General features: G+C 40.7%; 1 protein-coding gene across 12 annotated transcripts in view; it reads right to left on the reverse strand.

Annotated features, from left to right (window-relative positions):
• ABLIM2 (actin binding LIM protein family member 2) overlaps nt 1–14,865 on the reverse strand; it is a 131,316-nt gene that overhangs the window by 79,012 nt on the left and 37,439 nt on the right. For all 12 annotated transcript variants that reach the window (XM_059845241.1, XM_059845240.1, XM_059845238.1 and 9 more), the window contains exon 3: nt 4,269–4,452. In XM_059845241.1, coding sequence (XP_059701224.1) covers nt 4,269–4,452 — 184 coding nt within the window. The remainder of the gene's footprint in view (nt 1–4,268; nt 4,453–14,865) is intronic.

Consider the following 14,865-nt stretch of genomic DNA (forward strand, 5'->3'; position numbering starts at 1 on the left):
TTTTTTTTTTCCCCCCCCACAGCAGATGGATGCCCATCTATTCTTTAAATTGCTGATCTGACTCTGTGGCTGAACAGTCAACTAAATTTGATATATGAAAATTAAGAGAAGCCTGTGGTCAGGCTGTTGAGAGAGCAAAGCTATTCATGCCAGTAGGTGGCTGCAGTTACATCAGGTCAGGTGTAATGTCAGACAGCGACCTAAGGACCAGCAGGATCAAATTCTGCTCTAACTTGGACCTGGTACAATCACACCCTTCAAGGTGCTCCACAAGGATGAATCCCTGTGGATTAAAATGATGATACAAAGTGGACATTGAGTGCTATTACCACCTACACAAATTTCAGTGAGGGAAAATGCTAAATCCTACAGGAGGTGAGGAACAGCTCCATGCACCAGTGCACCACAGGGGTAAATCAAGTGGAAAGCATAAGATGATGTGGGGTCCTAGTGGACACAAAGCTGGACATGAGTCAGCAGCGTGTCCCCACAGCAACTGGCCAGCCACCTCCTGGGAGGCAACTTTACTAATTACACCCATAAAATCAAATCCCTGTTTTTAGTACTCCGTGAACACACAGCCCACAAGTAACAGAAATTGTACTCTAGGTACCACATTAGACAGACCATACATCTTATATAGGCTTACTAAGTCTATAGGACTTGTTATCACACGAAGACATCTCCTGGAAATTCCATTTTCAAAGTATTATCACAGGTATGAGAACCCATTTCTTTCAGAAAGACTCAATGTCCTGCCCTTTCCCATCCTACAGAAGAGCCAAACTGTCCTGACTATGAAAGCCCTGTAAGAAGTATGTGCACAATTTTAATAAAATTAAGCTTCTATTGCTACAGCCAGCTTCAATTTTCCCCTTTCTATTTCACTTTTACAAACACACGAAGCTTTTGAAGGAAATGTCTTTGGCAGTCCTCTGGAGGACACAGCTCCTTCCAAATAATGAAGCTATAAGATTGCTCAGCCACTTCCTGGGAATTCAGAGTAAGCATTTAATCTGCAACAGTTTTCAATCTATGTTGTTATTCTTCCACTCATTCCTAGTTTTCGGCATTATCATCAGAAAACACCATAGCAGAAAAAAGGTTTCACTAGACTATGAACAGCACTGGAAGAAGGAGGGATTAAATCCTTAATCTTTACTCCAGCAGAGAAAACACGCAACTGAAACCTGATTTTTTTTTTTTTTTTAAGAGCTGCTTGGTTAACACAAGATAGAGAGAAACAATCAAATAGGATGGCACAATATATTGTACTTCTACCAATTTTTCTCTGAATACCAATTCATTTATTTTTTTAAGGCTTTAGCTTGTGGCAGCCCTGGGCAATAGCATCTGATTCCCAGGAGATGCCCAGGGATGAGATGGGTTCCTGACACTCCAGCTTTTTCACAGAGCAGGGCAGCAGGTTACAAATGCAGTGCAGAGGGTACAAGGAATAGAGCTCCCTGTGACACTGGGCCATGTGGCATCCAACAGTAGTAATATCAGGAGACAGCTGGGCTGGGATTGGTGACATTTTCCCACTGCTCCTGCTAGCTAGGTTTTCCCACTGCTGCTACCATACACTTCCCACATGTTTCTATTCAAACCTTATCTTCTCTGAAAATAAGGGTGAAAAAAAAGACTTGCTACTGACACTGGTTTACTATGCAATGTAGAAACAGTTCAGAAGTGTTACTTCAGCAGCTACAGAAATAGGGATTGCAGAAGTGCTCATTTAAAAGAATTTAAGGATCCTGCAGCATTCTGGAGAAATGTGTCATGAGTGCAAAATGCCTTCTGCTGCCAGTGTTTTCATGCTGAAGATGGTAAGAGCCTGGCTTGGTTTCCATGAGAGCAGGATCAGCCCCACTGGCAGGCAGTCACCACCTCTCAAATTGTCACCATTCTGGAGGTTAGATTTCTAACACAGCACCCACATTAAAGTCTGGCTCCAAAAGGTAATGCCAAATGCAGTTGGCATCCTCCACCAACTACTACTGACAGTGTGCCTTGGGGCAGTATTTAAGGTTTCTGCCCATCTGTAAAAAATGAGGGCACAAATGGTTCTCCTGACTCTTCCCACCAAGAGAAATATCAGGGTAGAGAGGTTTAAACCACCTCCCCCCCTCTTTTATCATTACTGTTTCTTAAAAAACAAACAAGCTCCTTCTTTTGGCTTAAACAACATGTCTTTACAGCCTACCAACCTTATTTTTACCGAGGATATCACTCAATAAAATAAATACTGATGATGTTTAGATAGGACACCCTTCCCCATGAAAAACACAGGCTATGTCTGGATTGCAATGACAGGGATAATTGAAGCTGATTTAAAGCATATAAACACATGACAGGATTCTTCTGCTGCTCTGCACCACAAATCAGTGTTACAACCCCCCTGGGAGACACTAATTGAACCCTGCTAGTCAGCAGGGCATTAGCTGGCTTTAATGAAGACAATATGAATTTGTGTGCCCTTCCAAGACAAGCAACAGAGGCAGATCTGGGTCTCTCTACTGAACGACTAGAAACAGCAAAATAGCATTTGTTACAACTATTTAGTTGTATTAAATATATAAATAAAATATACAGAAGCTTAGGGAACATCTCTGATTTTATTTTAGATATGATCTATTATTGTATCAGGAACTTCATTTTTAAAAGCCTTACCACACCTTCATCACACATTGTATTTGCAAGCATGAATAATTTCATAGTGCTGCAATTTAACTCACCTGAATTGGTAGATACTTAAAAATAAATTTTAGTCACAAGGAAAATTATTCCAAATTTCCAGGGAGACAAAATAAACTGTATCACCAAGCTCTAAGCTATGATTGACTAAATAAAGCAAGAGTTGGTGTTTCCAATGGCCTCAAACCCAAGGTAGGTAGTTTCTAAGTACACAGTTAAATACATTTAGGCTAAGCTCTAGTGGTGTGACTAAGGATACAAGCATGTTTAGCCAGAAAAATGGAATCAACCAGTTTTTTGATTTCTCTTAGCTGAAGGAGTACCTACTTTACAGAAGGTACAAGTGCTGAGAATAACAGTACCAAAAATTAGCTCTGCATATCTCTAGAAGAGCTGTGATACTGCCAGGCTGCAGGCCAATAGCATGTGCAGCCAGCAGTTAATTAATGAGATATATTTGAAGTCATTTTCCTTTACTATTAAAAGAAAAAAATAAAATACAAAAAGAATTTTAGGATATTTCTTATCTTAACTCTCCACATTTGTTTTAAGTATCCAAAAGGAAAAACTGCCTATGAAACAGATCAGAACTTAGAATTTAATATAATAAAGGCTTATCCATCTCAGAGTCTCCCCTCTATCACAGCTATTATTATTATTATTATTATTATTATTATTATTATTATTATTATTATTAGTGCAATTGCTTTATTTAATTGAGATTCTGTCAGGAGCCACAACTGCTCTGGAATTTGACGTCCTGCTCCTGCATCAGCACAGGAGGATCTCTGAGCCCATGGGCAGGGCAGGCTGGGCTGGCAGACAGCCACAGTGGCATGGCCATGCTGGTTTGGGACTGCACAGTCACCTGCACGAGGCACCAGCACACAGAGCATCTGAACTGTGCTGCACCAGTGCCTCCTTGGGCTCTGAAACCCTGTCAGAGGGGGGTCGCTTTTCTTGTACTCCTCAAAGCTCAAGTTTAGCCAGAGAAACTATGGCAGCATTTCCACTTGCTCCAAACTGCTCAAACAGTGTGTTTTCTGAAGGTTTAGTGCACTTGAAGCTTCTTCATGAAGACCTCAATAGCTATGTTTGTGCCATTTCTACACAAGAGGATTAAGATGCAGGTCAAAATGCCATCAGTCCCTTTGTATTGCTGAGTTTGGGACCCATGTGGGAAATGATCCCACTGAACTACACTGGGCTCTAGTAGTAGCCTGCTGAGGATTCAGCTACAGGCACTGGAATTCTTTGTACCTTCAGGCCAACAAATGACAAAATAGCAGACACCAGAGAAATTAAGCAACACTTGGGGCAAAAGATATGACAAGAAAGACAGTGAAAATTTCTAAAGTATCTTGAAAACATCACACATAAGATAACATAAAAAAGAAAAACACATTTGGAAAAAAGGGAGGCACTCAAAATTACAGATTTTTTTTTCTTTTTAATTCTACAATTTTTTAAGGAGTGAGTAAAGGAAAACCTTATCTCTAGGCAATAGGTTTGAAAGCCTGGCATTCAGGGCATTCTGGCAGCAGAAACACATCTTCATGTAGAAAACCTACCTGCAGACAGCACACACAAAACAGTCTGGGTGATAGGTTTTGCCCAGGGCTGAGACCACTTCTCCCTCAATGAATTCATCACAACTGAAGCATCGTGTGCCATAGAGCCTCTGGTAGTCCAAAGTACAGATGTAGTCTCCCTGTCTCACAAAAAATCCTCCTTGAGCCAGGTCACATCCACAAGCTGCAGAGAGAGAAAAGGCAGGCTCAGAGGACAAGAAACAAATGCTCTAAAATGAGGTTGATTTTTCACCTGTGATCTGAACTGTTCATAGTGGAGTACTTAAGCACTTCAGTGGATGGGCTTATGATCTCACAGCAGATGTGCATCTGAAAGACACTACCCTTACAGTAAATTACATCAGTCATGTATTTTGGACACTAATAGCCTGGACTTATTTAATGTAAATTCACAGTGCAGCAGCTGTGAGTAATGCAAAGTTAAAGTCTGTAGGAGTTGAGTTCGGGGTTATATACAATATCTAACATATGTAATAGGTTAAAGGAAATACATAAAGCACCAGTGTTGCAAAGAAACATCTCTGACAGATTACAGGTGTTTGATATTTCTCCTTGACACAAAAGGGTTAACTAGTGCTATCCCTAAACACGGGGTCTTATGCTCATGGCAACTGCTGCAAGTTCTCACAAGTTACATCAGTTTAAAGCAGCTCTCATGTTTACCTGATGAACACCACTCATCACATATGAACTGAAGGCACCTCCAGGTTCATCTGCTCCGGGCAAAAGTGAAGTTTTAAACCTAAATGTAAATTTCTATTTTTTAAATTAAACCTGTAGGAAAGTGATAAAGTTGATTTACCAAAGGCTTGTGAGACTGTTCAGGAGTTTTCTTCCGTGCACCAGGGGTGGAGCTAAGCTGGAATTTTGAGAAAGTGTAAGATGGGAAAGGAGAGATACAATGGTCTGGTGAAGTCACACAGAAAGAGCAGACATGTAGAACACGACCATCATCCACACTGACCGGGATCTTTGAAAACAGACCTGACTTGATTTAAAAGAGAACTGGACTTCAAAGTGGTGAGTCTGCTGCTATGTTGACTACTCCTTTAGTGCAAGTCACAGCACCACACTTGTTACTACATACTTCTGCTCCTGGGGATGTTCATGTGGGAATGTGTTCCCATCAGCAAATGGTGTTTACAGTCAAACGGTGCTGAACCACAGCAGTGTCACTACTCACATACAGCCCACAGAAAAAGAGTGGGAATGTTGCTTATTAAATTTGGGTTGCATGTACAAAACATTGCAGAGTTGCTCAGTGCCTTGGTCCCAAAATAGCAGAAGTATCCATGCTCCTAAAATTCCAGATTAAGATTTACACTCAGGTACCTGAGAGCCCACAGGCACTTTGGTTTCTAAATGTAAAGCCTGGCAACTCACACCCAAGGCTGTCTGCAGTGTCAGATTCAGTCATCTTGCACCTAAACTACAAGAAAAGAGTCCAGCAGAGGTGCTCAAGGCACACAGTAACACATACAGCACAGAAAACCCAAGAAAGCAGAAGATCCAGATCATTCATTCAAAATTACATCCAATCACCCTCCCTTTTTTATAGTCTTTGTTAATTGTAACACAGGAGGCCTGGGAATCAAGGCTCTCCTTCAACCTTCTGAGGGCTCATCCCTGTGTGGGATTTCAGTGCTCATCGTTCTCCCTGGAGATGGCCCTGACTGCTAAGAGAAAACAACAATCATGCTAGAACTGTATTAGTGCATGGTCGAGAACTGAAGAGCTATGGGTTCTAATCTTTCCTATAATTCAAACTAAATGCAATAATTCCAATTATTATTATTGCATGTGTCATGGACAACATGGATTAGATGATTTATATTTGAATACATTGTTCAAGTTCTCTATCTCACAGGCTTAACATATTTGCTTTAGCATTTCTCTTTCTCACCCATGCTCTCATTTTTATGAAGGACAGGCTTTTTGAACAGATTTTGAAAAATCTGGCACAACTTGCTGGATATCATGAGTTTCTTTCAGCCTATGTATTTCAGGTACCTACTGGTGTCACAGAGGCAGAGCTCAACTATGGATTCAGGATGATGCTGAGCAGCATGCTGAGCTGATACTGATGCCCCAGAGCAGTTCTAAACTGCATCATACAGTCTTTGAAGTGTAAAGTGGATCATAAGAGAAAAAAGTTAAAAGGACATAACTGCATTTCTGAAAAGAGGAGAGAGTGGTTATGTCCCTAAATCTGTTTCTTTATGCTGGTAGTGGCACACCTGACTGCAGTGCACCTGGACAAAGGCACCAAGAGCCACTTGGAGCTACTGGTTAACACATTCAGCTGTGCACCATCACAGAGGGACTTCCAGCTGGGCTTCCATAACCAGAGGAAGATGACTTGATAACGTAGCCACAAATTATTTGCCACTGCTCTGTTGTGCACTTTTGTCCCTGTTCACCTGCTAAAATGAGAGATGAGCACAAGCAAATCTATATTTATAGTCCAAATGGAAGCCAGGCAGGCTCTGTCTCACTGCAGCTAAGAGAGGCCTGGTGCAAGGTTTGGGGCACGTGGGGTCAGCAACAGTTGTGCCACTGGTATTTGGTGGCACTCTGTCTCACCCTGAGGGTAGTGGCCTCTCTCTGTTCTGTCACTAAAGCAGTCTGCACTAATGCACTTAATCCTGGCTTCTCAGGAAACCCTGCAGTGAAACTGCTCTCCTAAAGAGAGACACAAAAACAAGTCATTGGGACTTCAAAATAAAAGTGAGCTCAGCATCCTCTCAGCAGGTCCCTTCTGCACCCCCATCACTTCAGCCTTCCTCTATGCAAAGAGTGGCTGAATGAACACCACCACAGCTCTGCCCCACAGGCCAGACCTTGAGTCACAAACCCTTGCCTGCTCCTTCACTCTCTGAACCATCTGATCCAGCTTAACTCGACACCCAGCTGACCAGAGAAAAACATAAGGATTCCCGTTAAATACTGGCTTGGATATTAAAAATAGTCATGCTTTAAAGCTGAGAAGAGCAGCTCTGAAAAGAGACCCACTGGCCTTCCCTCAGGTGAGATGCTGTGCCCCTTGCTGGCTGCTTATGTGGACACACACACTGCCCATCTGAGATGATGCTGCAGAGACAAGAAACCAGGAAAGGAAAGCTGGAGAAAGTCTAGGGAGAATATCTGAAGGCAGCTACCAGATCTTACTCTCCTAGGACAGGAAATTAGCATTATGTCACATCCACTCCCACCTAGCATTTGTCTTCCAAAAGGAGTATCTGGAGGAAGGGTTATTTTTAACCTAGAAACAGTTTTCAACAGTTTCTGGAGTGTATCTTGGTGATGAGAAAAGCACTGAAAACAGTAATTATATTAATGAAGAGACTAACACAGAGTAATTCATCTTCTTGTCTCGGTACTACCTTGCATACAAGGCAAAGAAAACTGCCTTTTCCTGAGCAGTTGTGAGCTTTAGGAGGAATTTTAAAGTACTGAATAAGTGTTTGTCTCTTATTCTTATGATACTTAGAAGCAAGCCAGTACCTGGATGTGCTGTGGGACTTGAGAGGGACAATATCCACACCATTTTTAGGGAGGGTATCCCAGGATGGCTTCTCTTACAGCTGGATAATTCCACTTTTCAAGAGAGTTTGCCTGACACCAAAATACTTCTTATATAGATGTGAGGGGTTCCCCTACAGGTTTAGAAACTGAGTACTTTTTTCCCTAGCACAGTGTCTGCAACAGCACCTGAAGCACTGGAATTTATGCAGTGTGTAATGGTTTTAAGCTAAAATAGGTGCAATTCAGACAGGATAAATGGAAGACCTTTTTTCAAGTGAGGCTGGTGAGACACTGGAACAGGTTGTCTAGAGAGATGGTAGATGGTCCATCTCTGGAAACATTTAAAGTCAGGCTGGACAGAGCCCTGAGCAAACTGATTTGGCTGAAGATATTGCTGCTCATTCCAGGGGAGTTTGGACTAGATGACCTTTAAATGTCCCTTCCATTATGCTATGATTTTATAAAAATAAATAGCAGTAAATCAATTAATCAATGCACTTTAAGCACATTGCCATTCCCCTACTGTATGCCATCAGTACTCCATTTGCAGGGTACAAATATAAAATTCATCTGTTTTCAGTGCTGGCAAATGACTGAAATTAGATTAACTTTTTGGCTGCATGCTGGGTCTAAAACCCAGCTGTGTCCTGAGCTGCTTGGGGGATGCTACGCTCTCTGTGCTGCTGCACATTGCAGCAGGCTGCAGCAGCAGCAGCAGCCCAACAGTGCTGTTCTGCTGTCAATGTGCCAGACAATCAAGTGCTTTGCTTACATCCAACTGCACATATAAAGTCTATATTTTTCCCCCCATTTTTGCCTGATGTAAGTTAAATAAAATTTTTCTTCCTCAGCACTGTGGTTTTATGTCCACTTTGGTATTTTCCTCCATCCATGAGATGGATGCCGCTGGCTGACCACGATCCCAAGAATGACACTGCTGATATTACTCTCTTTTGGCAGCTAAATTGCATGTACTCATACACCACCAATGAAGTCTGGGATCCCATTCTCCAAAAGCCCATGATCATATGTGGAACATTTCTCCTGGCCACTATGCCTGTGAGAAGGAATCAGAACCACCTGGCAAACTTCCACTGCTACAGCGTTGACTGAGGTTCAGACTGAACTGCAATTAATCTGAAGCAGTCTAAGCTCATTTCCAGCAGATGGCTGTGACTCTGATACTCCTTCTTGCATGGTCTGGTGTGGTAAGTCCAAATAAGCTTTTCACAAAGCTTTTGGGGAAGTCTTTCCCAGCTCCAGGTTTGCTGGCCATACAAATACTGGCATGGGGATATCACCTCTTAGTTAATTCACAGCTCAACCTTCAGTCTATAGGTGAGCAGCACTAAGACAGAGGGAACCTTGCAATGGGGTATATAAACCATACAATTCAATCACTCTTCTATGCACAAGTGATCATATCAACTGTCTTTCCAAACACATCTGTGAAATCTTGAATACTCAAGCCTGTCAGTCATTGGCAGTGTATTAGCAGTAATATCTAAAATATCATCTATTATCTCAAGGACTTGAATGACACCTCATTTGTTTTACTATCCAGGGCAAACAAAAGCAGCATGCAACCCCAGAAAAGTCTTGGACAGACTGGTCTCTTTTCCAGCTTCTAACCAGGAAATGCAGGAAAGCAGACAGGTCTGATGGAAGGAAACCAGCAACTTTCGGGAGCAGAAAAGATACAGAGAACTGTGGGGATGCACCATATCCTGCAACACTTCACCATGCACGTGTAGCTCTGATAAAGCTATAAAGATTAGGGAGTTCAGCACCTACACAAGCTCCCTGGCTACACTGGCCATGATGCTCACAAATTAATTTGTGGAGTAAACACTTCAGTGCAGGAAAACCCTTTGAGATACAGAATTACTCTTATGAGACTGATGAAACATTAGACTGTACCAATTAAAATGAAGGAGAGTTTTAGGAAGTTTCTTGTGCACTGTGTACCTTGACTCTTATAATAAATGGGAACTACACATTGAGCAATTTTTTATTAGAAAGTTTATTTCCATTTTCCTTCTGGAGAGCATAGTTTCCCAATATCTCAGAGACAGTGCTGCTGCTCTATAAAAGCTCTCCCATAGTCTTAGAGATGAGCAAGGTCCTCATAGCATTAGGTATGTGGCTGTTTCAAACTGCCAAAATAATCCCCAGGAAAACTGGAAAAAATGTCTCATTTATACTAATTTCTTATTTTAAGGACTCAATCTGGTTATTTAAAATTTACAAGTATGCTGAAGAAATTTAAGAAACAGGGTAATGTACTTTAACCCATTTTGAACCTAATAACATCTTAAGTGTCTATCATAAAATATTGCTGTCATTAGCCAGACTAATTAAAACAGGTTTTTAAAAATAATAAAATACAATAAAAGCCACAACCCAAAAGAAACCCCCACATGCAAAGCAACAACACCAAATATTTTCAGATTTTTTTTAACAGTGCTTTGGGTGCCAGTTCCAGGTTTGCAAATGAAGTCCCTGCTCTATTCACAGATATGGCAGATGGCCTCGTGTTAATCAGTTGCAGCAAGTGGGAGGTGGAATAACACCACTGTGGCAGGGATGAATTTTAGGCACCAATTCTCTCTGGGTCTCAACACAGGCATCACATCACCTCAGTGCACTGAAATGCCCAGCAGCTACTCCAGAGTGCTGCTGTACCCCTGCTGTGTCCTGAAGGGAAAGAGCATCACACAGTCTGCAAATCCCCTGCAGGAAGGCATCCTGGCACTGACTCTTTTTTTTTTGCACAGGGAAAACCTTACCCCAAAAGAGAACCTGAGTAATTAAAAAGACTTATGGAATTTTTTAATAATAATAATTCTGTGACATTATCTAATGATCTAATGTGGGCTGAAACTATGTATGTTCAAAACTTCTTTATATGAACAGTATCTTTAGTGCCTGCAAAGCTTACATAGATTTGGAAATCTAATCCTCTAACGAGCACTTACCTTTCTACTATAACTTCTCATTTAAGTGCTCTAATGAGCACTTCTACTAGAACTATAATGGACTAGAAGGATGCAAATAAGGAGTAAATAAATTGGAAAACAGAGGAAACAGAGGTTTGGCTTCCTTTGGTGGGTGGTTAGCTACCTTCTATTGAATGTTTTTAAGATATTCCTTTACCAGTACTTGCAACCATGATTCCTCCCATTTCACCATTCTTTACTAATATTATGTATTTATTAAATTTGTGAAAGATACTCTTAAAAAAAGATTCATCAGACTCTGGTTGAAACAAATATGCCATGCTGCTAGAGTGCTGGTGTGATGGGTGTATGGCCAGGATGTGAGGGACTGCAGAAAGTTCTTAATTAATGCAAAGAAAGGTTGCAACAAGAATATGATTATAAAAAAAGGAAAATTATCCATTACTTTGTGATAATGCAAGTTAGCTAACTGACCAAGATTTGTTTGTGCTCTAATTATCGAGTTGTTTTTGGAAAATCAGTGATTAAAAATTTTAAAGTTCAGGTTTTAAAACCACGCCACAGAACCATTTGCCGATACATCAAATTACTTTTGCACCAGCAAAAGTGATCATTATTATCATCATCACAATTTCAGTGAAATAAAAAATTACAAGCTAACATGACATTGGTAAGGCAGCCCTAAACCTACCACACTCTGCAACCTTGGTGAGCATTACACTGGAAACAGATTATCCTGTTATACTGAGTTAATACGATCAGGGATTGCAAACTCCTGAAGGACTCAGGAAGTGTTGGACGCATTGTGAGAGTGCCTGATGAATAAGAGTCCCTACACTAATCCCCAGTGCCCATGACAGCAGAAATACCAGAAGTTGCTACTGCCTGGCAAAATCTGGGACTGGGAAATCTTACAAATGAGCTTCCCATAAGTGACTCCCATTTTGAAACGTGAAACCCCATAGCTATGCTCAAATGTGAGCCCCTCAGATTACTCAGTGTAGCTTAGAACTTATTTATACCCTAGCTGATGCATTTGATCTAACAAAGAAATAACTCCTATTGCCAAGTTCCTCTGTGTTTTTAATATTTTCACTGAATATTTTGTCTTAGCCCTTCTCATTAATAGGACTTCCCAATAAATGATATAACTCTGGGTTCTGTTGCATGTTCTACTGAGAAAATGGTATAAAAGTGATATATGCAGATCTGGGATTTTCACAATTCCCAGGACACTGCAGGGTCACAGAAACACTAATCCCCAGAACCACATACCCCATTATAAGGTGAAGATGTGCTAAATTCTAGCAGATTAATTTGAAAAAAAACATGGAAATTAATGGGAGAACAAGTATGCTTGCAACTGCAAGCTGTGCCAGCAGGGAAGGCTGCATGTGCTGCACCCATAACAGGACAGCAATCAGGAGAATTTTGATGAGGGGTAAAACAAGATCCATACAAGATACAATGCAGCAGGTATAGCACATAGGTCATGTTTTCACCTCTGTGGCTCAGACTGGAAGTTTATTTCCTTTCATCAAGACAGCCCAGGAAAGGACACAGATGTGAGTTATAGTTCCCACATGTGTACAAAGAACACTCTTTAGCAGGATGTAATGGGTTCTCCTGTTTAATTTGGTCACTGCAACTCAGCAAATATTAGGATACTATCAAAACCCAGAAAATTAAATACTAATAAAACAGGGTAATTTCTATCCTTAACAATGATCTAAGAGGCTACCCAAGATAATATAATTAGAGCACCTACCTCTTCCTATCTACAATTCTATGTTCACCTGTCTCTCTACTGGGTCTACTAAATCACAGCTGTAAACAAGCTCCAAGTTAATATTTGTCTAATACCATCCACTCCATTAAATGCAGTTCTGACCTAACAGACACCCTCAGAATAGTTTATACTCAACAATTTTTTTTTAAATTTGACAGTCTAAGTCATAAATATTTTATTACAATGCTTCTTATTACAGTCCTTGACATTTTTATTACAGTGTTAACAAATAAAAAAAGAATTAGCAAACATGGGAACCAAAGCCCTTGAAGTCTGATGAAACTTTGCCTTACTATATCAAAGATATCAGCTTCATTATAACAGTACTTCTATAAAACCTGATTAAAATGGGATATATTTTAAACTAAAAATTAGGTAAAAATTTGAAGTGAGGTTAGATGGCATGTTCCCTGCAGAATTTTATTAGCAGATTAGATGTGCAGCTGAACAGGAAATAACACATATGAATAGATATGAGTATAAACCTTATTTATAATGCCTATTTACCTCCCTAGGTCCTGCTACACTTTGATACTGAGCAAAACTAGCAGATGCTCCCAGTACTGCTGTTAATTTTTTTAACCTGGATGTGTCTCTTAGTCTTGAATAATAAAGGAGCTGTTCACCTTCTAAAAACTTTTAATTGTTTAGAATCATTATCTGGGGAATGCAAGAACTGGATGGGAATGAAAGAAGAACTGCATGGGAATTAGTGACTTTATACTAACCTTCCTTGGTTATGTAATTTAATTTGAATACAAAAGGCATCTATATAGTTGCTGTTGCCATTCTGAAATTCACAAGGTGGCCCAGCAAAGTTGTGGCTGCCCCACCCCTGGAAGTGCCCAAGGCTGGATGCAGCTTTGAGCATCCTGGTCTAGTTCAGGGTGCCCTTCCTCATGACAGGGGGGTTGGAACAAGGTGATCTTTAAGGTTCTTTCCAACCCAAACCATTCTATGAATAATCAGACAGCAGTATGGTAATACACAAAACTACCTTTCTACCCTAAAAAAAAAAGGGTAGAATTACAGAATTCAATTTATTCGACCCTCTGAAACCTTATAATTTATCCAAAACTATCAAAGAATTAGTTTCAAATTTCACACATATTCACAAAGGCGTAACTTCTTCCAGTGTAAGATCATCTGTCACTGATGAGGTCCATTCAAACAGACCTCAAATACCCCTAGACATCACACCATGGTCATTTGTCTTGCTTATCAGTTTGCATTTTCCACCACTGCACACCATAAATTCTGAGAGAGGAACCAAAATTTCCTGCAGCTTTATAAATATTGCATGTTTTCTGATGCAGGCTACAAGATGGTTTAATACAGAGGCAGTCAACCAAGCAGGCAGGCATCTTAGCAGGGCAATGCAGCCAGCCCACACATGGGATTATCTGTCCTGGACAGCCCTGCATGCTGGACACACAGCCTCGTTCCATGTGCTATCTTTGGTGCATGAGGTGAGACAGCACAAATTGCATTGCTGAGTAGCACCAAAATAAATGCACCACAGGGAGGAATCAACAATAAGATAAATACATTCCCAGAATCATCACCCTGTCCGTGCACAGCAGAGGTCATGGCACAAAACTCTCCTCTAAGGCTGAAAGCACATTGACTGATCAGAACTGAATACCTTTTTTTTTTCTAAATCCTAACACATCAACTGTATTCTTTCATCCATTAATTTAAAAATCAAAGTCACAATTGCCTAACCTGCTTTTTCTCCTTTTATGTAGCTAGTGAAATGTATATTCAGTGCTCTGCATGTTCCAAAGCTCTTCTCACATAACAATATGGCAAACCCATATTACAAAGCAACTTATGCTTCTTAAGTAACAAATAAAGCCCAGAAACAAAACAAAAACAGATACGAGAAGAATGCCAGAAAAATTGATGGAAACCCATGAAAGGTGATAAAAGAAATTAAGGCATTTAAATGAGAGAAAACCCTCAAACCAATCATGTGGGCAAACTTAGCAAAATGATCAGTAAGGAGGAGCCCAAGAGCCTTGACACCTAGCAGCAGTTTCACCACACCTCTGACACTCTCCTGTGCCAGCTGAGAGACTGACAGGTGGCTGACAGATGCTACCCTGCTACCTCGTTAACACTGTGATTTTTTCCTCATTTTATCCAAGATCTGCCAGAAGCAGAACAAACTCCTTCTTATCTCTTACAGACAGATAGGGGCAACGCATTTCTACAGTGCATTCATCATCTTCCTCTGCATGGGGGTGGGAAAAAACCCTCTGCACTGCCTAAATTTGGGTTCAGTGAATCAGTTCAGTGA

This window comes from Haemorhous mexicanus, chromosome 4 (genome assembly GCF_027477595.1).
Source record: "Haemorhous mexicanus isolate bHaeMex1 chromosome 4, bHaeMex1.pri, whole genome shotgun sequence".
Taxonomy (NCBI): Eukaryota; Metazoa; Chordata; class Aves; order Passeriformes; family Fringillidae; genus Haemorhous; species Haemorhous mexicanus.